The 26,694-nt window shown below is 41.9% G+C and overlaps 1 protein-coding gene across 2 annotated transcripts; it reads left to right on the top strand.

The window, feature by feature from the left end:
- Positions 1-683: 683 nt before the first annotated feature.
- On the top strand, positions 684-25,788 carry LOC110323650 (thioredoxin domain-containing protein 8). Of its 2 annotated transcripts, XM_021200984.2 has the most exons (6): positions 684-794; positions 2,488-2,592; positions 7,256-7,315; positions 9,408-9,473; positions 24,187-24,252; positions 25,574-25,788. In XM_021200984.2, the coding sequence occupies exons 1-6, from the start codon at positions 762-764 to the stop codon at positions 25,634-25,636; spliced, it is 393 nt and encodes a 130-aa protein (XP_021056643.1). In that variant the 5' UTR covers positions 684-761; the 3' UTR covers positions 25,637-25,788. The 2 variants fall into 2 exon arrangements, with proteins under 2 accessions (XP_021056643.1, XP_029396151.1); XM_029540291.1 differs by lacking the exon at positions 7,256-7,315 and having other exon boundaries at positions 685-794; positions 25,574-25,757.
- Positions 25,789-26,694: the final 906 nt, after the last annotated feature.

Below are 26,694 nucleotides of genomic sequence, written 5' to 3'. Positions count from 1 at the left end.
TGTGAGCCACCATGTGGTTGCTGGGATTTGAACTCAGGGCCTTTGGAAGATCAGTCAGTGCTCTTACCTACTGAGCCATCTCACCAGGCCCCAATACTTTTTTGTTTTTTGTTTTTTGGTTTTTGGTTTTTTTTTACAGATTTTAAGAGCTGTAAACACAAAGATAGTGCTAGGAAAACAATACTTGGCCTATAAAGCCTAACATATCCTCTGCCCCTTACAGGCGAGTTTGCCAACCTTTCATTGTGTGAAAGTGAAGTTTCCAAGTAATCAGAACCAAAAGGCAAAATTCATGGAATCTGTGAGTCATAGTATGAATTTACAAAAAGCCCATTCCAGGATTAAGGTGTTAATCCTTTTTTTTTTTTTCCTACCACACATTTTCTTTAAATTCCTAGATCAAATTAGCCTTGAGCCACTTAATGTACATGGCTTCTGATGAGGTAGGTGGGGGAGGTAAGAGAATAAAGAAATGTGTGGAAATTGATGGCAAAGGAGTAAGAGCAATATGAGAGAGCCCAGAGCATGGCTTCTGCATCAAAACCCTCTGTTTTCAGGGTCTCGGGTGGCCAACTAGTCACCTAGTCACAGCCTAAAAGGTGAAACTAGGGTCAGAGTCCCAAAGTTCTAGGTTCTGAGATGACCCATCCAATGATGTCACAGAAAAGTTATCTTTATATTCCATCCAGAATGCCATAATTAATGGGACAGCTACAGTGACCCACCTGAACCAACAGGAGAGGGTCAACAGCCAGTCCCAGATGTTAATCATGGTGAAGAGGATTAAGAACGTGGCAAGTATTTGTTGGCTTCATGGAGTACTTCAAAAGACACTTTAAAAGCAGTATTCAATGAGACTTGATAAACATTCGTTATGTCCTCCACCCAGTACTCCTTCATTGCTCTATGACAAGAGAGACCTTTCAAGTCTTTTGTTGGTTTTATGTCTTTTGCCATAGGGTCTCACTAAAAGAAGAGACCACGTAACTCTGGCTGACTTGTATCTCAAGATGTACATGAAGCTCAAAAGCACATGAGAAGCCAGGCTTGGTGGTGCAGGCTGGTACTTCCAGCTACTCAAGAGATAGCGGCAAAATTATGAGTTAAAGGCTAGCCTGGGCTATTAAGTGAATACAAGGTCCAGCCAAGGCAAGCAATGAACGCTATCTCAAAATAAAAAGTAACAAGAGGGCTAAAGATAGACCTTGTCTAGCTTGTGCTATGCCCTGGATTTAATCTCTAATATCACAGAAAATAGAGATATAATTGAGAAATAGAGACCTGTCTTGGCTGTGTGAAAATTCAGTCTTCTGTTGAAATACAGGCCCAGGAAGTGGGTACATCATCTTTGAGTCATCACCTAACCAGAACTAAATCAAATGAGAACTCATCAAGTTCCCTTGCTGAAGGGCAAGCATGCCATCTGTATGGAATTAACTCCACCCTTAATGTGGATAGGCCCTGCTTGACTTAACCCAATTATGAACTAACCTGATTAACGCCTAGTCCATGGGCACACAGGTTATGCCTTTAACCACAGTGAAAAGAGTGCAGCTCATCACTGAAAGAAATCAGTAATGGTTGGAGAAATATGCTCTAAATTTAATAATAAGCTGCCTAAATGAACACTGCACACCATCCCCCTGAGCTATGAAATCAATAGGATGGGGATATGTATTGAATAGAGTGAACATAAGGATTACATCTCAGAACATCAGAGTGGAGGAGCTAATCTCAATTCCAGTGACTAGTGGAAAGATAAATTATAAAGAACACTCCCTAGAACTGTCATTCTCTCACCCAGCAAGCATTCCACAGCGGCTTCCCATCTGCAAATGAGGAGCTGGAGGAGAAATAGGGGTAAACTAGAATAAACTCCAATAGGGGAAAACCAGACCCCAAGTAGGTAATATAAGACAGTCACAACATACAAACAGTGATCTGAGATCCCGGGATGGAGGACTTTAATTAGGTGACATCAACAATTATTGGAAATTTTACTTTGGATGTTTAGCAATAGATAGATAGATAGATAGATAGATAGATAGATAGATAGATAGATAGATAGATAGACAGACAGATAGATGGATGGTATTGATTAACACTTTACAAGTGATCACTCCACAAAGTAAGAAATTCCACCACTGATGCATTTTCACCTGTCTAGCTTGAACAGTGTTTCTGTTTTCTCCTTAATACTTCCATTTCTCCCTGGTTGACCTGCTTCGACCCAAAGGCAGCCCCACCACTACCACCTCACTTAATAAGCAGACTTCTAATTTGTTTGGGGATGTACCACCTCATTCATGTGTACTCAGGAAAACTATGTCTAACCTCAGACTCACTTAGAAAAGGTTGGAGTGGCGATAAGGCAGTAAGGTAAGATTCCTCTGTTCTTGTACCCTTTGCAAGATTTCCCTTTTATTTCTTGCAAGACTTTGTGAGATTCCATGACCGTGCACACTTCCCCCTGTGTTCCGGTTTCAGAGGGAACTGAAAGAATTGTTCAGCGCTGCTGGAAACAGGCTTGTGGTGGTAGAGTTTTCAGCAAAGTGGTGTGTCCCCTGCAAAACAATTGCTCCTGTTTTCCAGGTAAGGATTTCCAGTGTCTATCTCATAGCTGTCAAAGGAATTTAGGTCCCCAAAAGTTTTCCCTGTCGCGACCGGCCTTGACCAGCAAGAACGACGCGACGCCTGAGCATTGGTAGGTTTTCCTACTTCTGTTATTGTTCTGTTCGTTTGCTTTTAAGCATCCCTGTGAACCTGAAGCTAATATTCTGGAATGTCATGAGGTGATAGCAGAAAATTGGGATGATTTATCTGTGGGGAGTTCACTAAGGAACACCAGGGTATGCAGAAGGACTACATACGGGAATAGGAATTCATATCATTACATATTTCCAAAGTTGGAGCCCAGAACTACCAAATACTGAAAGAGATCCCAGATAGACAAAATGTTTGTTTAGCCATGAAATATGTTTGTGCACTGCTTGCATGCCCGGCACCCATAGAGACCACAAGACAGCATCGGACTCCCTGAGACTAGAGTCACAGACAGCTGTGAGTTGACATGTACGTGCCAGGAACTGGATCCCTGGTCCTCTGGAAGAGCAATCAGTGCTCTTAACCACTGAGAAGTCTCTCCAGTCATCTCTCTCAGGGGATTTTAGTTTTCTTTCTCCTGCTTGTACAAAGTCTCCTGGTTATTTGTGGTCACCTTGTATATAAATATCACAATTTATACAATATACATATATATATATATGCATATATGTGTGAATATAAAGAAGTTTTGATCCCTGGATGATACAACTAAAAAGTCTTCTACTCCGCCTCCAGCGAGGTTTTAAAACACCTTGGATTTTCTCACTTAGCGTCTTGAATCTTCCAAAATTAATTCTACCAACGGTCACAGCCGTCACTGTTCAGTCATAAATGAACTTGCAGCAGATGGATGAGCTACACGACATCTCTCCTTTGGCATTTGTATACGTGTGGCTCCTGTATGCATGTTCATATATGCAGGTCGAAGGTGGATGTCAGATGTCTTCCTCAGTTGCCCTCCTCACAGACTGAAGCAAGGTCTCCTGCAGAACTCAGAGCTCATCTGCAGGCTAAGCTGGCGGCCCAGATGGCTCTAGGGACCCACTGTCTCTGCTTCCCTCGTGCTGGGGTCACAGGCAGGCCACCATACCCACAGGCCACCATACCCACAGGCTTTTACATGGGTTCTAGAATCTCCTCCTCAGTCTTTACACTTGCATGCCAATTGCTTTACCCATGGAGCTATGCCCCCTTCTTTAACATGACTCTTCAGGATTCCCTACCCTACCTAAAATTCTTGAACTATCCAAAAGGAACATTTTTGTGTTGGACAGACCATTCTGTGACTCAAAAGTAAGGCAGAAGTTTCCCTCACTATGCCACAGAAATAGCCAGGGCTCTGGTGCAAAAGTGCGAATCCACTCAAATGCCGGAGTTAAGGCTGATTGAGCTGTAGTAGCCAGTAAAAGGCACATAATATGCCACCGGAGTGTATGTTTATGTAACTGTGTATGTGTGTGTGAGAGAGAGAGAGTGTGTGTAAAAGTGTGTGTGAGGGAGTGTGTATGTGAGAGAGTATTGTGTGAGAGAGTATGTATATGAGAGAGAGTGTGTGTGAGAGTGTGTATGTATATGCATGTGGAATCTAAAGCCAACCACAACTGCTGTCATTCCTCAGATGCCATCGATCCTCTTTGTTAGTGATGGTGGTTTGGTTTGCTTTGGTTTGGTTTAGTCTGGTTTGGTTTGGTTTGGTTTTTTTGAGGCAAGGTCTCTAATTGGGTTGGAACTCACTAAGCAGGGTAATCTAGCTTGAGGCTACTGAGCCTCTGAGATCCACCTGTCTCTACCGTCCCAGAACTGAGAATACAAGTGCATACAACCACATTACCTATTTTTCTCATGGGTCCTGAGAATCCATAGGTTCATGGTGTCAGTCTTAGGTCTTCATCACTGAATGGCAAGCACTCTACTGACAGCTATATCCCCAGCCTTAAAACCCAAGTCTTAGTTTTTGCTTTGTTGTTACTGTTGTTGTTTGTTAAACTAGTGATGATGTGGAGAAATGTATTGTTATATCTTTGATGGTAGGATGGTAAAATGATAGTGACTCTAAAAATAATTTAGTAATTTCTTATAACGTGTATAAATTATGCATATATATTATAGGATGTTAAAAGAAAAATAAAGGCCTATGAATAACTTAGTATAGCACAAGTTATCAATTAACCCATGACATAAAAGATTAAGATTGAATTAATCAATGACCTAAGAATTGTGCTCTTGTTCGTATAAAATGAACATCCGTTGAATATGCCTGTAATATTAAAAGCTAAAAGAAAAGCTCATGTCTTTCAACAGATCAATTATCTTATACTAGAATTAAAAGGAATTCTATAAATATCACTGATTTTATATGCAGATAAGACAGAACAGAGGGACACCTGTCAAACAAGGGATTGTTTTTCTGTGCATAAGTGAGGATTGAGGGATGTGTGGCTGAAAAAATTTTGTCCTTGCTGTACCTGTAACTCTTGGCCTTTTGTAAGGGAGAATATTTGTGTATTTCATGTGATTTTATTACTCGTTGCCCATGATCTTAGGAGGGAGACTCTTTCTCCTTTAGTCACTGTATCAGGCAGAGAGCAAATCAGAAACATAAATAAAGTTAGACAAGAATTTTAACACCACAAATTAAATGCTTCTCAAGTCACTGGAAGGCAGGGTGAGAAGGCTCTGTATGGGACCACACTCTGTGGCACAGGCTATATAAGTAGTACAGGCTACTCCCTATATAACTCAGTTGGGTCTCAGGCTTATGATTCTCCCACCTCTGCCTCCAAAGTACTGGCATTAGAGTTGTTTCACCACACCAGCTCAGATTCATCTTATTAATCTGAAAAATATTAATTACCAAACCCCAAAGGCCTTTGTGTTTATTATATAATAGTTTTCTCCCATCTCACCAACTCAAGGGACCACCACTGTGAAAGTGTCTATTATTCTCCTGAAATACTTGTTGTCTTGGAGGTTTACTGCCTCCATCTGCTAACCTAGGCCTAGTCCTGGAAGCTTCTAGCCCCTGTGTAATCTTTTCTAGGCCTAGAATGTTTTCAGTCTCTGAGCTGAATAAGCTCGCCCCTCTCTAGTTCTTTCTGAGCGCTGGCTGGCTGGTTCAACTTAGCTGTTCTGGCTTGAAGCTCCTCTCCATGATAACTAATTCAGTCTGGCTTCTGTCCCTCAGCCTCTCCTGAATTGCTCTGCTTGGTCTCAGATTAACTCTGGCCATCTGTTCTGACCTTTTGGCTTCTCAGTCTCTTTTCAACCTGTCTCTGTAAAACTCCCTCAGATAAACTGCTTCCTCTCTCCTACTCTGCAGTGCTCTTCTTAAGTAGCTTCCCTTTCCTCTCTTCTATCAAGAGTTGGGAAGATCCCATTCTGTCAAATCTTTCTCTGACTCGTCACTTTGTCTGCCACTCAATTAGATATCACCTTGAAACACCACTGCTTCCCTCTACAAACAAATGTTACCTTTATTGTTTGGGATTAAAGGTGTGTGCTGAAGGCATGACTGTACTGCAGCCAGAGGGATTAAAGTTTCTAGTGGTGGTGTGACTCAGCCAGAAACAGCCTTGTTCAGTAAATAACACGATCTCAAGCTTCACAGTGGGATCAAATATCCTGCAACAGACCACAGAGGAAGGAACCTCTACAGAAGTCACAGTCTGCACACAAACGTGCAAGGGGGACTGCCAACAGCATGACTTCTCACCTAAGGACTCTCATGCCTTATATCTCCCTACTTCTCCCTCCCCAAGGACAGCCCTCTCTTGGCTTGCCTCCACTTTGGATGCCTTGTACATCACCTTCTAGGAGTAGTCTCATTTGACTAGAGATGCTTGTGACATGATTTTTAAACAAATCAAGATACTATAAAATGCCCACAAATTTGAACGTGAATCTGCACCAACCTAAGTTATTACTGTCCTTTACCTGTACCCCCTGAGCCAGGACCTTGCTGTCAAAGACATTTCCAGAACAAAATAGAAGGAGAAGACAGCCCTGTCTTCTACCACCTTTCATTTCCTGCACAGCTACCCATTGGTTAGCTGGAAGTCAGATGACAAGGGAGTCTAGAAAACCTAGCTTCAATGGATGATAGATTATAGAGAGTGTGGGGGTGGGCAGGTGGGAGAAAGCCAGGCTGATAGTCCTCAGGGAATCCTTCTACTGACACCAGCCTCCCAAACCCTGTCAGAAATGAGAAGGTTAAAAACTACCAAGTACATTATCTGGTTCAAAGAATTGCATCTTTTTCTAGCATACCCATGACCACACCATGTTTTCTAACACTGATCTAAGCCCATTACCCCAGACAAATTTCGAAAACCATTACAGGTAACCCCTTTACACTTTCATGAACATCCTATTTTGTTTCCCCACGCAAGACAGGGTGGGTCTGGCTCCCACTGCACACAACCCAGCCGCTCTGCTTTCTGTCCTTGAGTCTTAAAACACATGCCGTTACTTTTGTTCTTAGACTCTGCAAGCAGATCCTTGCTTGAGGGGTTCCATGTTCTAGGCTGTAATAAACCCTCAGAATGGTACTTGGATCTCTTTAACAACCAAGTCATACATTTCTTCTTTTACAGAATGACGCTTTGTGGTGCTAATGTTAATGTTTATATTGTTTTATTCTTTTGTCTTGAAGGCAATGTCTTTAAAATACCAAAATGTCATGTTTGCTCAGGTGGATGTGGACTCGTCTAAGGTAAAGCTCCGAACTCCTCTGTGTGGACCATCAAACCCCAAACACAGCGTCACTGCAGAACTCGGCGAATGTGATCGCATCACCTGGCTAAAGGACAAGTGTCATCCCACACCTTTGTGTTCGTGATAAATGTAGCAAGCTGTTTTACCCATCTGTCCTTAAATATTAGCAACTATATGGTACCCCTCCTGCTGAATCTGACATCACCAGTCAATCCAATAGTCTTCATGTCCTGGCAGACATGGCAATGAAGCCATGGTGAAAACTATGTTTAGTGTTTGCTATTAATCACTTTCTAAAACCTAGCTCAATGATTACATTTTAACATATCTCACCTTGGTATCTGTTTGTTTGTCTGTTTGTTTGTTTGTTTGTTTGTTTTGGGTGAGGGGTTGCTTTTATAGCATAAAGAATTCCAGGAAATCCTCCCGTCTTGTTCCTATATCCATCCTTCCAACTTCTCCTCTTCCAAAATAATAAACCTCATAGTCTCCAGCCAAATATGTCTTATTACTATAGAAAACAGCTCTACAGAATTATTCTTCCTAGGCTTTGTTAATTTATAACAAGGAAAGGTAATTACATTAATCCCATATTAATTATCTTTCTGTCACCAGAGCAAAGTGACTAAGATAAGGAGAAATAGAAAGGTTTATTTTATGTCACCATTTTGTAATCCGAGTCTTTGGTGGAACCTTGGTTGCTTTTGGGCAAAAGGCAAACACATTTAGACAGGAGCGCATGGCAGAACAAAGTAACGCCATCAGCAGCAGGAAGACAGAGAGAGGAAGAAAGGACCGCCATCCCACAGTCCCCTTTAAAGGCATGGCCCCATCAAACTAAAGGTCCCTGGTAGGCCTCACCTCTTATACATTCCACTGCCTCCCAGTAGCTCCATGCTGGAGCACAGGCTACTGAGAAGCATTCTGCACTCAAACTGTGGCAGAAAAAGCAACAAGTGACCTACCCAATCATTGGATTGAGACTGAGCTTTAAAATGAGCAGCAAATCAAAAAATTAGTTCTCTACTGTGTTATAACTATTCATAGTTTTATCAACTTGATACAACTTAGCATACACCTGGGAAGATTTGCGTTACTGTCATACTCTGTATATAAATCTTGCTGCACAAAATTCTGTCTGAGCATCAGTTTTCATTTTTGGGGGGGCTCTATCTATGTGGATGGTCGTTGCTACTGCACTTTAGTAGTTTAGAGAGGAACTGAAAACCTTTCTCCAAAGAAACATCATCATTTTACATTCTGACCACTGCAGTAAGAGAGCTCGGATTTCCCCACATTTGCACCAACACAAGTTATTCTCAACTTTTTTATTATAGCTTTCTGTCTTTTAAGATGAAGCAAGAGACACACGTCTCTAATAATAACTAATAGATTAGTTGTTTCCATGGCAACTATAACTAAAAAACAATTTGGTATGTGTGCACATGCTTCTTTGTATTTGTATTTATTGTGGGGAAGAGATTTAAAGCCAATCAAATGGCAGAAGTATCAATGAGAGCTGTTCAATTCTGTTGTCCATGGACAGCTAATTTTATTCACCTTATAAACAAGGGAAACAAAACCACACCATTTGGAAGGAGTTTGATTTGAGTTAAAATTGTGGAATTCTGACCCATTCTCTTGTCTTTGGGCTCCAAATGTTTCAATAAATATTAGCAGTGAAGGGGAAAGAGTAATACAGCTTTAAAAAAGACTGTTTAAGCCTCCGGTATGCCATGCCCGTCTTCAGTTAAGACATGCCTTTTCTGTCCTCTATTCACAGTATGGTATTCCCAGGCTAGACTTCCCAGGGCTCTCTGCCACCATGCAAAGTTGTTACATCCAGCTGAAGTAGCCACTCAGCATCCATTCTACTTGATCTTCATTCCGTCCCTCTCCTAGAGCCCTGAAATGAGTTGCCCTATTTGTGCCAGAATGGTCCTCTTTACACAAGGTTTCCCTGGAGACGTTGAAGGCATGTCAGGGAAATTCTGTGAAGTATCAGGTGTCCCTAGGTTTTAAGACACAGCTTCTTAGAAGTCACCAAGTAGCACAAACTCTGACTTCACACCACTTCTTTTCTTTCCTAGGAATTAGCTGAACATTGCGACATCAAAACACTACCCACATTCCAGATGTTCAAGTGCACCAAAAAGGTATGTTTTCATGGAAACCATCAGGCTTGGTTGTTTCCACCCAGCATCCATATGCCTTTGTCTATTGGGAGCCTTATTTCCTACCTTTAGTCTCAAAGCTCCATCTTTGGGTTTTAACCAAGCAACTCTACCACTATCAAATATGGACCCTTTCATTTAATCAAGCCTATCAAACCAGAGCCAATGACAGAATCTGACTCTAAGTCAAAGTATTTTCTCTTGATGCTGTTAGTTTTAAACTTCAGAAACACAGGGCAGCATCCACTCTAGTCGTTTATCGCATTCATGATAATGAAACCACATGCACAGGAAGCAGAATCCAGCCAAGAGGAGTAGTGCCTTTAAACTCTGAGGTTATTGGAGACGTAGGGAGGGCTCAAAGGTTGAGAGCACTAGCTGCTCTTGCACAGTTTGTGATTCAGTCCCCAGTACACATGGTGGCTTATAGACATGTGCAACTCCAGTTCTAGGGAGTCTGACACCCTCTTCTGGCCTTCCCGGCACTAAACATACACTAAGTACACAAAGATACATGCACACAAAACACTCACGCACATAATAAATAAATATATAAGCTCTGAATGTGTCCACTACTTAAGCCTCAGTGATTCCCATAGAGCCCACATTGTCATAAAGTAGGTGTGTTTTCAGCAATTACAACCCCCCCCAAAAAAAAAACTAATAAATTGAGACAGAGGAAGAGAAAGAGACCCTATAATTCCCTTCTAAAATACACCTCCAATGACCTGAACACTTCCCACTCCAACCCTCCTCCTAATGGCTTCACTATCTCCCAACAGAAGCTGGGAGAACAAGAATTACAATGTGCACTTCTAGTGGACACATGACATGTGAAGACATCACTGAGAGACTCAGATTTAAACTGACTGGTTGGCAACTATCGGGAAATAAAAGTAACTGAGTTTATGACATTACCAGTAGCTACTGTAACCCCCTCACTTCTAATTCCAGGGCCACCTGATAAGCCTGATTATAATATACATAGACATGTCCCAAGAAATTTCCTTAAGAATTGATGTTTTCATTGAATATTATTAGCATAGCATTCTGATTATGAAGCAGTTGGGATGGAGAGATGGCTCAGCTGGTAAGAGAGTTCAGCTCCTAGCACTCAACGTTCTGTGACTCACAACTACCTGCAATCCTATCTCCAAGGCATCCAATGTCTTCTTTTGGCCTCTGAAGACACCTGTATGGTCATGCAAATACACACAGACACACACAGACACACACACACATACACACAGAGAAAGAGAGAGAGAGAGAGAGAGAGAGAGACATAAAAACTAAAATCTCGGGGCTGGTGAGACACCTCAGCACGTAAGAGCACCCGACTGCTCTTCCAAAGGTGCAGAGTTCAAATCCCAGCAACCACATGGTAGCTCACAACCATCCTTAACGAGATCTGACTACCTCTTCTGGAGTATCTGAAGACAGCTACAGTGTACTTACATATAATAATAAATAAATCTTTTTTTTAAAAAAAAGAGATTTAAAAAAAACCTAAAATCTCCGTTGAAAACTAAACAATTTGAAATGATCTCTACCTCAATGAGTGAATGCATATATTTCTTAGCTTATAGTATATGTAATCATATAAAAAACAGCCAAGAATAGCAACAAAAACAAAATTAAAAAAAAATTCCTTCTATGTCAAAGGCAAGAGTCAAGAAAAAGATACATAGACTTTAATGGAAATAACACTCTAAATCTTTTACTTCTTTTAACTCAAATCTCAAAATGGGGTCTGAGCAGATCTTTACAGTGTCATGGGGTCCCACATTTCCCTTGGTATATAGAGTTAGACCATGATCCTTCTGAGCTTTTCTCCCCCAGTTTCTGTCTCACAGTGGTCTGTAGAGTCATTGCAAAAGAGGGAGATTGGGGTGGCCAGGCAAAAAGATGAATTCATTTAAATTTTTCTGTGAGGAGAACCAGGCAGGAAGTCTTTCATTGCTTTCGTTGGCAACAAGTGTCATTATTATTATTATTATTATTATTATTATTATTATTATTAGATATTTTCTTTATTTACATTTCAAATGTTATCCCCTTTCCTAGTTTCCCCTCCGAAAATCCCCTATCCCCCCCTTCCCCAACCCACCCATTTCCATTCCTGGCCCTGGCATTCCCCTATACTGGGACCTAGAGCCTTCACAGGACCAAGGGCCTCTCCTCCCAATGAAGACCGACTAGGTCATCCTCTGCTACATATGCAGCTAGAGTCACAAGTTCCACCATGTGTTTTCTTTGATTGGTGGTATAGTTCCAAGGAGCTCTGGGGGGTACTGGTTAGTTCATATTGATGTTCCTCCTATGGGGCTTCAGTCTCTTTCAGCTCCCTGGGTATTTCTCTGGCTCCTTCATTGGGACCTTGTGCTCCATCCAATGGATGACTGTGAGCATCTGCTTCTGTATTTGCCAGGCAATAGCAGAGCCTCACAGGCGACAGCTATATCAGGCTCCTGTCAGCAGGCTCTTGTTGGCATCTGCCTAGTGACTGGGTTTGGTGATTGTTTATAGGATGGATCCCCTAGTGGGGCAGTCTCTTGATGATCGTTCCTTCAGTCTCTGCTCCAAACTTTGTCTCTGCAACTCCTTCCATGGGTATTTTGCTCCCCATTCTAAGAAGGAGCGAAGTATCCACACTTTGGTCTTCCTTCTTCTTGAGTTTCTTGTGTTTTGCAAATTGTATCTTGGGTATTCTTAGTTTCTGGGCTAATATCCGCTTAACAGTGAGTGTATATCATGTGTATTCTTTTGTGATTGGGTTACCTCACTCAGGATGATATCCTCCAGATCCATCCATTTGCCTAAGAATTTCATAAATTCGTTGTTTTTAATAGCTGAGTAATACTCCATTGTGTAAATGTACCACATTTTCTGTATCCATTCCTCTGTTGAGGGACATCTGGGTTCTTTCCAGCTTCTGGCTATTATAAATAAGGCTGCTATGAACATAGTGGAGCATGTGTCCTTATTACAAGTTGGAACACCTTCTGGGTATATGCCCAGGAGAGGTATTGCTGGATCTTCTGGTAGTACTATGTCCAATTTTCTAAGGAACTGCCAAACTGATTTCCAGAGTGGTTGTACCAGCTTGCAAGTAGGGGAAAATTAGATTCATGTCCTTAAAACCGCATCCAGAATCTGGCACATGTAACTGGAAAATGACTTATTGAAGACATTAAATATCATTTATCTATATTTTTTTAAATCTAGAGTAGTTTCTGCTAAGGGTTGTTTCGAGACATGTCTTTATGTTTCCAGTAAGACATCTGGCAAACAACCACTGTGCACTGTGCCTTTCAAAGGTTCTCAGTATAAAAAAGAAAATCATGCAAACTGCCCTAAAATACAAAAGAAGATTTTCCTCCTCCTTTGAGAACATAATGTGTGTGATTGCATCAGATAGGAAGAGTCGGGGTTCCCCTTTTGTTTTATAGTCACCAAAAATCTCAGGTTTGCTTCTGCTCCTCCAGTTCTCTGACCCCCATCTTACCACTGTGTCGCCAACATTTCTAAATAGACATTCCCACACTGTGTCATCCTTTGGTTTGTACTCTGTTCCTTGTCCTTCATTCTTGCTCATGTCATTCTTAGCATATAAACATCATAAATGAAATAAAACTTGTTAAAAAGAAATAAAACACATAAAGCCATACATATATCATGCCCTGGGGCCATGGCACTTAGCAATCCTTCCCTGGCTGCAAGAAGTTTCCTATAAGAAGTTGGTCGGCAATTATACATGGGCTGGACTTAGGCCTCCCCACACATATGTAGCAGATGTGCAGCTTGGTCTTCATGTGGGTCCCAAACAACTGGGGGTGGGGCCATCCCGAAAGCTGTTGCCTGTCTGTGGGATATGTTCTACTAGCTGGGCTGCTCTGTCCGGCCTCAGTGGGAGAGGATGCACCTAGTCTCACAGAGACTTGATTGCCAGGGTAGGGGGATACTAGGGGGCCCCACCTACTCAGAGAAGAAGGGGAGGAGAGGATAGGGAAAAGGGTTGTGGGAGGTGGTGACCAGGAAGAGGACAGTGAATGGGATGTAAAGTGAATTAATAATAATAATAATATTAATAATAATAGTAGTAGTAGTAGTAGTAGTAATAGTAATAATTAACTGAACATGGGGGGAATTGGTTGGCAGGAATGCGATATAAGAAATGGGTGTCATGGGGTAGAGAGATGGCTCAGTCACACAAGCACATAGACCTGAATTTGAACCCCAAAATTCACATATGAAAAGCCAGGTGTGACAGGGTGTGTTTGAAATACAGTGCTGGAGAAACAGAGGTAGGAGGATTCCTGAGGATTCCTGCCAGCAAGGATAGCCTAGTCACTGGGTTCCATACCATGTGAGAGACGCTATCTCAGAAAGAAAGAAAGAAAGAAAGAAAGAAAGAAAGAAAGAAAGAAAGAAAGAAAGAAAGAAAGAAAGAAAGAAAGAAAGAAAGAAAGAAAGAAAGAAAGGAAAGAAGAAAGAGAAAGAAAAATAGCACATGAAGGGTGACTTCTCACCTCTACATACACCTGTACAAACGTGTATGCGCGAAGTGCAGATAATACGTAATACGTTGGGTTGCTGTTCCTTTCTGCTATATTATGTGGTGTTTGCATCTAAGCCTTAGATTCTAAGGAATATCAATCAGGTCCCAGGAAGATTTACCTTGGTAAATAAGTTCCCTCCTGTGATATCTTGTAGGTGGAGTACCCAAGACCTTTCCTAGTTTCTGTAACCAGAATACCATGATTGTAATACTCTATTGTACATGTACTAGTCCCCTTTTATCCAAAAAAGATACATTCCAAGACCACCAGCAGATGCTCAAAAACCACAGACACTACTGAACGAGCCTATATATATTGTAACATGGAGGGGTTGCCCTATTCATTCTTACTGTAGATCTTGGAAACTTACATAATGTTTTCATTCCTTAGTAAGTAAAGAATTTTTACCTTTTCTTATAAAATAAGTCTTTTACAGCTTCTCTTTGGCCACCAATCATTACTCTTACAATTTGGAGTTATTATTAAGTAAAAACAAGGGTTACTGGAACATAAGCACATTGGTCTGAAGATGAGACAACTGAGTTCCTAATGGGTAGATGGAAGGAACCATCCACTTCTTAAGCATGAGATGTCATCATGCTTCTCACAGTAGCATGTAATTTCAGGCTTTTCATTTACTTCAGGAATTTTCTATGTAATGTTTTCAGATTATTGTTACCTAGGAAACTAAGAGCATAGAAAGTTAAACTATATACCATCATATATTTTTAATATATATATGTATGTGTGTATATATAGAAAGATCATAAATTTGATTTATGGATAATCCTTAAAATCCACTAAAGGCTATAAACACTCTTTAGAAAAAAATGAATATACACTATATATATATATATATATATATATATATATATATATATATATATATATATATATTAAGGAACCCCATGCCTCTAAGATTGAACAATGGCTCCATTATACTAATAATTTTGGTTTCATGGTAGGCAGATGTCTACAGAGTGTAGGAAAGGAGACAAAACAAAGAATTAGCAAGTCTAGGCCAACTGCTTATGCCTGAGCCAACTAGCAACTTAATTGCAACGTCTATCTCTTGCCTTAGAGTAAAATAGTTTCCCAAAGCATTAAGAAGCATCACTAGTAAGAGCAATGGAAAATGGGCGTGTATATGCTAATAAACAAAACATTCATGCATAATTAATTCCTAACAGAAGAAACCATTTGCTGGACTCTCACATGAAGTAGGAGGAAGTTTTGGCCCAGATGTCTGCAAACTGTAGGGCTCCTGTTAACATCACGGAAGTCATTTCAAACAAGATAAATCCGATACAGAGACAAAAAGCATCCTATATCATTTGCTAGAAAGAGGACAGGACTGGAATAGGGCTCGCATACAGCGATCTCAAGGTCAGGAAGAGATAATGATGCCCGATGCAACAGATGAAGCAAGAAGAAATGAGAAAGGGCGTGTGTCTGAAGAATCCTTCCCAAATGGTTGTGTTCAACTACTTCAAAAATAAATAATGCTTGGCCTTCTCTCCGGAGAGTGCTAGCAACTATCTCACTGTGCCAGGAATTAGGCAACTATTGTTTGGTATTACTGAGAGCTTTAGGAATGTAATAAGCCATCCTAAGGTTCAGTTCTATTGTTATTTTATGTGCTTTAGCATTTTACCTGCATGTATGTCTGCATTAGGGGTATTAGGTCCCCTGGAACTGGAGTTGAAGATGGTTGTGAGCTGCCACGTGAGTGCTGGGAATTGAACCCTTGCCCTCTGGGAATTAAACCTGGGGCCTCTGGAAGAGCAACCAGCGCTCTTAACTGCTGAGTCATCTCTCCAGCCCCCTCATTTTCCTTCTTTGTGAGATGAACACTACCACATTTATTTTTGAAATTTTGTCTTGAGATTTTTCAATAAATGTACAGAAAGTACAAAGCACTGGGCTTGATTCATACCTTCTAATATGATTACTATAGTTGATTTGAAGGTTGTGGGTTACTGCTGAGATATTTAACAATATAGCTAGCTGTGTCTTTCTCCCTACAAAGTTATAAATAAAAAGACTTTTAAAAATAAAGTATAGGAGAGGCCATTGGAATATCTACAACTTCTGCTTACACTAAGTCTCCATCACTTGCTTACACAGTAAATTCCATCCTGCTACCAACAGCAGCAGACAAAGGGGAGCTCTGCCTAGTGGGTTCTTTAGCTGTTGGTCAGCCCCAAGAGCAGCTTGTCAGAATTGTAGAGTCTGAAAACTAAGCATGATGGAAGGAGAAGTAGCAACGTGAGTCAGCTTTAAGCTCTGTTTAGCAATTTGTGGTGCCACTGCTAAGGATCCTACAGTTGTCTTAACAACTGAGAGGCTGGTGTGCTTCTCTTCTCCAGATCCAGGACTAGGCAGATGCCAATCACCCTCTGGTGTTGCAAACCATGCTTTTATTTAATGTTCAACATTTTGATCATTGAGGAGTTTGCACTGGTTTTTTTACTTTTTTTTTTAACTCATTTATTTATGTATTTCGTGCATATGGGTACTTTGCCTGCTTGTACATCTGCACTGCAGAAGAGGGCATCAGACAGCTGTGAGCTGCCATGTGGGTGCTAGGAATTGAACTTTGGACCTTCAGAAGAGCAGTGAGTGCCCTTAACCACTGAGCCCACCCATCTCTCCAGCCCTTGTATTGATTTTGAACAGTTAATTTTCATTCACAGTGAATTTATAAATGTCATTTATCTTGATTGCTGGGGGTTTCCCACCCTTTACATTTTTTACCCAGCCCTGTTCATCTCCTCTGAGTTTTCAACTGCCAGGCTACAGCACTGTTTCATTTGGTGATTTATGGGAAGCGAGAAGCCTCAGGAACAAGCTGTACTCAGAGTTAAAATCTACTGCATCAAAGAATATAGAGTAAAAGCAGCTGGGAAACAAGATAGCCATTGCAGTGCTCTACAAAGACCTTCTGACGGCCTTTCCTGCTAGAGGACACAGATGTGGATGCTTTGTGTCCAGCAGTGATCTTCACACATGTACCAAAGTGATACCCTTTCAAGCTCAGGGACTGAGGCAGGCTCAGTAGTAGTGAGAATGCTTCTCACAATGCACATCTTGCTACACAACCATTGCTATGTAAACCTAGAGGCACGCTCCCCGTTTGGGTGTTTAGACAAAGCAACTCATCATGAAAAGTGTGGCCACATCCATTCCCCAGTCCAAAGCAATCAATCACCAACATCATACTTGGAGATCCACAGTCCTGGGAGGTGATGGAGCAGTTCAAGGGTTGTTGATTTGTGAGAAATGAGAAGACAGGGGAACAAGTTGTACTCAGAGTCAAGATCTATCGCATTAAAGAATATGGAATAAAAGCAACCAGGAAACGAAATACTCATTAGTGGACTTTGGAAAACTCTGTGAATGGCCTCTCTTGTTAGGGAACACAGATTGCCCCAGAGCCATGCAAGGCTCAAGCAACCAGGCGTTCACTCTTTCCTCACAAGGAGTCATGCAGATAACTAAATAAGACCCTCATCATGAGTACTTGTGGTGCTAAGTGGCACTCAAAGAAGTTCATGGCTGGGACCCCTGGGCACAACAATTCTTGAAATCTAATCATTGTGATGGCCCACCTGTGAATGGATGTAGGCCTGCACAGGAGAAGCAGACCTGCCCAGATTTTCAAAAGGCCCTGCTGCTTTGCATAATTCTCAAGACCTAAAATTGAGGACAGGGTGGTGGTGACTATTCACCTGTCTGAGGAAGAGAAAGTAGGCTCACTTTTCCCAGAATGTGAAGGATGGAGGGGAAAGTATGGCTTTGCCCTTTATCAGAGCACCCCAAAAAATGAGAGGATAGACAGAAGCTTATCCCTTCTTCTAGGCTTAAGAGACACTCACTATGCACTTGGGTGGGTAAGAGTGGGAGTGGAGATAAGCCAGAGTTTGTAGAAACCCAACCCTGGGCATCTAACACATTTTCCCAATGGAAATGTGAGGATGGGGATATACCATTGAGGAGAATAACCCTGGAAGCTAAGTTTACCACAAAGAACTAAGACCTATTCTTCATTTCCAGTGATGGGCAGAAGTTCATCTTTGGTAGCCACAGACCATTTCCTATTCTCAATGTGGCCTGAGATGAATTCTGACATCACACCACATCCCCTTCAGTGGTAAGCCACACTGTATTGAAGACCCAGCCCTGCTTCATGTGTCTGCTAAACAGAATCAGCTGATGATACAGAATAAGAATTCATATGCTCCAGTTAAAGGTGACCCTCCACCAGTTCATAAATAAACTCACAGCAGAGCAGAGCCATGCCCGCTTGTTTACATAACTCAGTGTCTGCTTTTGCATTTCCACAGCAAATTTGACAATCCTACTAAGCTCCAAATGAGTACTATCTGAAAAAAGCTGGTTACTACCACAGAAAAAGAAAGGTACTTTCACTGCTGTTTGTGTTGCTGATGTTCAAAACGTAGGACACGGAAGCAGCTTCAGGAAAATTAGTTTTGTTGTTGTCAATCAGTTAGAGCAAGTTCAAAGGTACCATCTGATATAGATAAGTGGGAGGGATGTGAGCCAGCTACAGCTCTTTGCCCTTATCTGGAATTTGAGTGCATCTCTGCCAGGTGCCTTCTGGATATATTAACTCAACTCCAAAGATTTTAATTGAACTCCTTCCATTGCCAAGTTCTGCTGGGGACATAAGAAAGCCGACAGGGTTCTGATCTGTGCTCACGACGTAAGTGGTTCTGGAGAGATAAGTGGAGTGGGGTCAGAGGAAGGCATTGGATAGAATCAACAGCAATTCCTGCTGTCGCCTCCTCTCAGGTGAGGCAGCCTTTAACACTTCTATCGTTGAACTTACCTCTTCCATCCTATTTGCACTGTCTTTTAAAGTGAGGATGTAGTCTCCCTTTTATTCATGCCATTATAAATTAGGACATTGTATGACAAACATCTCTACAGTCATCCTCCAAGACGGCCTTGTGTTGATTGGTGGTTCCTGCTGTTTTGTTTAAGGCTGTGCCGTTCCTGGTTCTTGGGGGGGTTGCTAGTGTTCTAAGTACAAATGTCTGGGAAGTTGATGAGTTCCATCTGAATCGTGCAGCTGGTCCAAACACAACGACTGTGTTCTCGAAACCAAAACTGTACTTCAACTGGCTAAGGCCGGTTTACTATAATTATCCTATGCATGCATCAATAGTCTAATTTTGACTCGGAGATGTCCACTTGTCAGGAAGCAGCCACTGTCTCCAAGCATTTTGCATTTTCCTAGACTTTGAGAAACGTCAGAATGTCACCCACACAAAAGAAATACTACCTCTGGCTAGACCTATGTAATAGGAGGATCAGGAAAGAGTCGTTTTATTATTCTATTTGTGAGCATTTCAAAATGTCCCTAATGAAAGTTTGGACATTTTAATAATGTTGAACTTGGGTAGTTCTTTAGTCCTGCAAAGCCTCCCTCCTCCCAAAAAATAGGATCTACTCTTTTTTTTGTTTGTTTGTTTGTTTGTTGCAGTTATTTCTAATGTGCAACAGCAATGCATGAAGAATGACCTAGCTAGGTGTGGTGGCATACCTGTAATTCTATCACTTGGTTGACAGAGGAAGGAGAATTGCAAATTCAAGGCTAGCCTGGGATGCATAGTGAGACCCTATATCAAAGCAGAAGGGGTGCAGAAAACTTTAAATAAAGGCAGCACTGAGAGACCTGTAACCTCATTCCCTGTTGCTCCCGACTGAAGCCTTTGACACACAGCAGAGCACCACGGCATCAGATTAAAAAGAAGACCAGTCAGAATTCACAAGCCATTAATAGCTGAATTTACATCCATGTGGATTCCTCATATAACCAACAACAGATCAGAAATATCTGAAAAAAATTATACTGAAAATGTGCAAACTTCCCTTTCTTGTTATTATTCCTGAAATACTGCAGGGTAACAGCTCTTTATACAGCATTTATATTGCACTGGTCATTATAGAGCTAGGTGGTTAAAGGTTTATGAGACAACAGGCCTGGGCTCTAAGCAAGCACTTTGGAGCATCACTTCATCTGTCCCCTAGTCCCCAGCAATATCCCAGGACAACTGCACAGCTCTCATTAGCAAGGTCACTTGTGACATAAGCTCTGATCAGTGGCTTTCCCCCACTTATTTCATCTGCTTACAAAGTTCCCAGATGCAAAGCCCACTACGCAGGGATGTACAAATGTATTGTCTGTCTTTGGTCAACTAGAGAAAGAAAGACGATGGTGCTGAGGATGTGGCTTGAAGGTAGAGCTCCTGCCTCCCATGTGTTGAAGGCCCTGGGTTCAGTTCTCCAGCATAACAAAGAAAAGTAGAAGGAAGGAACGAAGGAAGGAAGGAAGGGAGGGAGGGAGGGAGGGAGGGAGGGAGGGAGGAAGGAAGGAAGGAAGGAAGGAAGGAAGGAAGGAAGGAAGGAAGGAAGGAAGGAAAAGGAAAGGCTGGCAAGAAAGCAGGAAGGAGGATGTCTAGTTTCTTCCCTGATGCTATGATAAATGACCCTGACAAAATCAACTTAGGAGAGAAACGATTCGTTTCCGCTTACAATTCAAGGTATGGTTCCATCATGGCAGGGAGATGGAGGCAGCAACAGCAGCTGGCCACACCCCATCTGCACCCAGAATGAGAGAAGAGTGGGCAAGTGTGTGCTGCTTGTGTGTCTTTCTTCATACAGTCCAGGAGCCCAGCAAATGGTGCCCTCTCCGGGTCTTCCCAGCTCAACTGGTGGAATCAAGATGGACTCACAAGCCCATCTCCAAGTGATTCTAAATTCTGTCAAGTTGACAGTTATCACTAATTATTAGAGAGAGAGAGAGAGAGAGAGAGAGAGAGAGAGAGAGAGAGAGAGAGAACTTAATTCCTGAAATTTAATACTACCCAGAGTCTTGGATTCCTATTTCAATGACCAAAAATGACCTCTAATAAAAGCTAATTTATGTGAGAGTTCCACCAAACTGGACACTAAAGAAAGTGATGAAAAACATAGTCTCTGTCCTTGAGCTGTTTGTCAGACTAATGACAAAATCAATTTCATCATAACGGAAAGTTCAGAACTCTATAGGACGGTGAAGAAAATGTCTCAGAAGGCTTCATGAAATGACCATCATCAGGAAGGGATGGGACTAGATGAGGAGAAGCTGAGAGCTATAGCATAGCATGGGTGTGTATCTGGAGTCACTTCCATGTTTATACAATAATAGCATGAAATTATTACTAGCACATGAGCTCCTAAGGGAGTTTGTTTTCACAATGGTCTAGCTCACTGGAGATACTCATTAAGTGCAGGTGCTAAGAGAAAACCATGTGAGTATCCTTAACCCAAACATCCAAATTCCGAAATGTTCCAAACTCTGATGCTTTGTACCAACAGGATGCTGTAAGACTGATGTTTCAAATTACACAGACTTACTCTTAAGAAAAACAATTAGAAAGCATTGCACAACACTCCTGCCTTAGTTATCCTTTATTGTCAACTTGACATAGGCTAGACACAATGTATCTTTGACTCAATTGAGTCAAATTGAGGAACTGCCTAAGTCAGGTTGGTTTGTGTGGGCATGCCTGTGAGGGACTGTTTTGATTATTGATTGACATGGGAGTAACCAGCCCACCACTGGTGGTACCATTCCCCAGTCAGTGGTCCTTGGCTGTTTAAAGCTAGCTAAGCATGAACCAGGGAGTGATCCAGAGATTGACCCAAGAAGCATTATTCCTCCATGGTTCCGGGTTCCAGGTTCTTGCCTTGAGTTCCTTCTTGACTCCTCAGTGACATATGACCTGGAAGTAGTGAGGTGAAATGAACCTAAACCTCCTCTAAGTTGCCTTTGGTAAGAGTGTGCTATCATAGCACCATAAAGGAAACTAGAGCAGATGTCAGTGTATATAGATGATACATGTGAAACACAGGCAAATTCCAAGCTAGAGTTGAGTCTCATTCCCAAATTACCTCCTTATTTATTTTTAAATATTTCAAGATCTGAAATGCTTGTAGCCAACTGCTTCAAATGAGGTTCTCAATCTGTGTGTCTTAAGTAAGCGAGTGAATTCTTTCTGAGTCCCTAGAGTTCGGAGTTCATGTGAGGAACTGTAGTGAGGTGGAGGAGACAAAACTGAGACATCATTAGAAGACCAGATTCTATGGTGAGGAAGAAAACACTGACGAAGCTTGGAAAGGATCTCATAAGCACATCTGTGACTTTGGAATTCGTGGGGGGGGGGGCATAAAAAGGCACAGATTGAACACAGAGGAATTTATGTGATCATTGCTGTAGTCCATGTTAAGGGAAGCAATGGTAATGTCACTTAAAGCTACCAGAATGGCTGACATGCAAAGACTGATGATAATAGCAAGTGTTGTCAGGATGTGGAGCAACTAGAATGTTCATCCTTTGTGGGGACAGTTTCTGGGGTTGCAGATGTAGCTCGATTGGTAGACAGCTTGCCTAGCTAGCTCTGCATTCGTACCCGGCCTGATATAGACTGAGTGTGTTTGTGCATAGAGCAATTCACAGTTATTCTGCGTATATTCTATGGTGAAGACCAGCCTGGGTTATATGAGATCCTTTCCAGGTATGGGGGTGGGGGGAGAGGAAACAGAGACAGAGAGACAAAGGACTTCTACTAAAGTCTAATCTTATAATGCCATTCTTTAGGTATGCAACAAGAATGAATTCCTGTTGCCCCCCCACACACAAATACATAGACAAGAATGTTCCCAGAAACATCAGTCCCCATAGCCCAAGTGGGTACATTATGTTATACTCACCCAAAGGAATACTGGAACACTTACAGACTGCTGTTCAACCTACTATGAGCATGGTACTGAGCGAAGGACATCAGACATAAAACAGAGTCATTTGAATTCTACTTGTAAAGTTCAAAAATATGCAAAGGCAATTCATTGTGAAGAACTCAGAACTGAAGTTGCTTTTGAGCATAGATGGGGGTAATGATGTGAGAGGGTGGTCATGGTGTCCGGGTGTGGTTATACAATATGATTCTCTCATAACAATTCTCTAAGCTTTTTACTTTGAAGTCACTTTTGAAATTCTACCTCATGTGATACAGTGGGTGACAGTCCCCTGTGGTAAATTCAGTGTATCTCTAGAAAGATGTCAGACTCCACATGGTTCTTATTGCTCCTGGCTATTCTTGCTACCTGTAGAGTGGGAATCTCATAACCCCATAATCATGCAAATCATCTCTCTTGAGAGCTGTGCCCCATTTCTTGAACCCCATAACTTGTACCATCCCACTATGAGACACAGCTTTTCCCAGTAAGAGAATTCTTTCTAGAGGGGGCCCCCCCCAACCTCTCTTTTCGAGTTCTCCCTGCCCTTTGAAGTAGGAAGTAGACTGACATAAGCAGAGACATCATGATCCACTGAGCATGTCTCCAAAGAGATGAGAGAAATATCTTCTAATGGAGCCCTGGGAGTCTAGAGGATCATCTAAAATTAATTGCATTGCAGTGGTCATGAGCGCAGACACCATCTCTTGTCTGTGGATGCTCTTTACCTCAGATGGTCTCACTCTTACCTCCAATTGTATCTGGCTCCCATGCAGCAAAAGAAAAGATAAAGACTTGGGAGGACTTTGGACGTAAAGTCCAAAAGAAGGTTAAGTGGGAGCCACTGTTCTTGTATAGTGATGTTTGCCTTTCCAGCTCCCATGGGAAAAACAGAGACTAAAGTGGAATCCAAAACCTCCCACACCCTGCATTCCCGATTGTGAAACTTCCTTCATGCCCCAGAGCCACCCTCCAGACCATTAGGAAGAACAAGGTCTAGTGTAACCTAGGCTGACCTCACACTCTGTGAAGGTCATGGTTAGCTTGAACTTCTGATCCTCCCACCTTCTGTACTTCCTGAATGCTGGCATTACAGGTGCACACCTCCACAGCTGGTTTATGAGGTGCTGGGGATCAAACCTAGAACTTTGTGTATGCTAGGCAGACCTTTTGCAAACTGAGATGCTCCTAGCCCTGAAAAGGAGACCCACCGGCAGATTCCTTCGGCTACCTTCCTCCCCTGGCCAGAAGCCAGGGAAATTATTTATAGGGAGATGAATAGTACATGCCAGTAACTCAGATCAGTCATGAACTTCTGCACCCACACATAGGTCACTCCATTCTCAAGACTCAAAAGAGTACTGTGCTGTCTCAGAAGTGGACCGAAGAGCAAGATGGTGAGTGATGTGAGACCAAGATGGAAGTGATCCACACCCGGTTTATATTCAAGTAGTTAACAAAATGGCAGACACAGAGGGGATGCTTCTGAATGGGGGAGCAGACACGCGAGGTGTGGGCACAGTCACTTCTCCCCAGCACACTGAGCACAGAGCTTTGTCCTGGAATTTCCCAGCCCCTACTTCAAAGTCCTAACACATTCCTGACTTCAAAACCTGCTTCCCAGAAGTTCATATCTTTGTCTGATCCTGGTCTCAGTTTACTTACATTCTTCCCTTGACCCAAACGACTAATAAATAGACTTAGGATTGGCACGGTAGTGGTTCGAAAGGCTAGGTTGGCATCCTTGTTTTACTAAGTGTAATGCCCTTACTTGTATGTGTCCATGGGAGTGTTTGTGGGTACCCGTGGAAGCCCGAGAACAATCTCAGCACGGTTCCTCGGGAATCCTCCATCTCGGTGGTTTGAGGTCTCTCATTGGCTTGGAGATCACCAAGTAATCTCGATTGGCTGTCCATAAAGACCCAGGGATCCACCCATCTCTACCTCCCAGCTCAAGGATTACCATTACACAAAGTCCATCACATCTTGCTTTTTTTAGTTGGGTTCTAGGGAATCAAACTTAATCATACATGCTTGTGTACCAAGCACGTCAGCTGAACTATTCCCCAATCCAAACGTAAGGCAGCTGTTTAAAAGACATTCCAACAGGACATGTTTGCCATGTGCCTTTAATCCTAGCACTTTGTGGTTGGAGGCAGGGGAATCAGGACTTTACATTCAGACTTGACTACCTAAAACCTGTCTCAAAAAGAGAAAGATAGTCCATTATTTCATGTACTACTAAAATATACCACAATTAAAATATACCATCCACTATAAAGTGTACCCTGAGTTGGAGTTGGAGAAAATGTGCAAAACATGCACTTGAATCTAGGCAGAAGTCACAAAAAGCTTTGAGTTTTTGAAAATTGGGTTTGTAATTTAACAAGCCCTTGATGAATATATAATAAGCTCTAATTTCAAGGATTGGACTTCTTCCTCTCCAGCACTGTTGTATGTTTTCAGTCATACATTAAGAAGAATTATCACCCATTTGAAAGAGTAGTGCTTTGTCTATGGCCATACCACCTGTGTGTACCTGTTCTCACTACAAATAATTAAGAGTCATGAATTCAATCTGTTTAATGTATCCTTATATTTGAAGTGTCCTAAAAATTATGGAAGTGGGAAACAATTTTACAATCGGACACGAAACTCCTTGAAACTTTGATGTTTGAATCAATAAATATTTTTATGCCATTTGTGTATTTGAAACAGATTTTTGAATTTCATGGAGCTGATGCTAAACAGCTGGAAAAGAAGATTCAAGAGCTAATGTAAACGGCCACCCAAATATACCTGTGACATTTTTCTAAAGCAGCAGCAAATGCTTTGTGTCTTGCTTTTCAGCATGCCCTGCAAGCTATTTTCTATTGGTCTCTCTCCTGATGGTCTGTAGGAAGAATATAGCATTACAAGACCTTGCTTGACAACCTTGCAGTAGCAGAACTGTGTTACTTCCGTTCTTTTTAGTTAGCCTTGCTCTGGGCATGCTCCTTGGGCGAATTTTGTGGTTTTTTTGTTTTTTTTGTTTTTTTGTTTTTTTGGTTTTTTGTTTTGTTTTGTTTTGTTTGTTTTGTTTTGTTTGTTTTGTTCTGGGTTTTGTGACCTTCTCAACATAGCCCATTTGAAGCTAAGTAACAACAGGTCACCAAGATTTTCCAGAGATAGGCAAAGACACAGTTGTCCCCATGACCGGAGCACTTGGCTATCCTTAGGTATGCCACTGTCGGAGGGGAGGGCTTTGTTTTGTCCTGCTTTGGTTTGGGCTCTGTCTTAGCTAGGGTTTCCATTGCTGTGATGAGGATACCATCACCATAGCAACTCTTACAAAGGACGCCATTTAATTGGGACTGGCTCCGAAGGTTCAGTCCATTATCATTATAGCTGGAAGCATGGTGGTATACAGACGTGTATGGTGCTGGAGGAGGCACTAGGAGTTCTACATCTTCATCCAAAGATAGCATAAGGAGACTGTCTCACTGGCAGCTAGGAGGAGGGTCTCAAAGCCCACCCCCACAGTGACAGACTTCCTCCAATAGGGCCACACCTACTCCAACAAAGCCATACCTTTTTTTTTCTTTTTTTTATTTATTATTATTTTCTTTATTTACATTTCAAATGCTATCCCGAAAGTTTCCTATACCCCACCCCCCGCCCCTGCTCCCCTACCTACCCACTCCAACTACTTGGCCCTGGCCTTCCCCTGTGCTGGGTCATATAAAGTTTGCAAGACCAAGGGGGCTCTCTTCCCAATGATGGCCGACCAGGCCATCTTCTGCTACATATGCAGCTAGAGACTCAAGCTCAGGGGGTACTGGTTAGTTCATATTGTTGTT

The sequence above is a fragment of the Mus pahari genome, chromosome 6, assembly GCF_900095145.1.
Source record: "Mus pahari chromosome 6, PAHARI_EIJ_v1.1, whole genome shotgun sequence".
Lineage (NCBI taxonomy): Eukaryota > Metazoa > Chordata > Mammalia > Rodentia > Muridae > Mus > Mus pahari.
The sequence above is the reverse complement of the archived record's forward strand: the minus strand, read 5'-3'. Positions and strand labels throughout refer to the sequence as shown.

What these genes read in the sequence shown, in the direction of transcription:
- LOC110323650 (XM_021200984.2), top strand. Translation starts at nt 762, where the DNA reads ATGTTAATCATGGTGAAGAGGATTAAGAACGTG. An exon ending in TGAAGAGGATTAAGAACGTG is followed by an intron (nt 795 to 2,487) that starts GCAAGTATTTGT and finishes TTCCGGTTTCAG; the next exon opens with AGGGAACTGAAAGAATTGTT. An exon ending in CAATTGCTCCTGTTTTCCAG is followed by an intron (nt 2,593 to 7,255) that starts GTAAGGATTTCC and finishes TTTGTCTTGAAG; the next exon opens with GCAATGTCTTTAAAATACCA.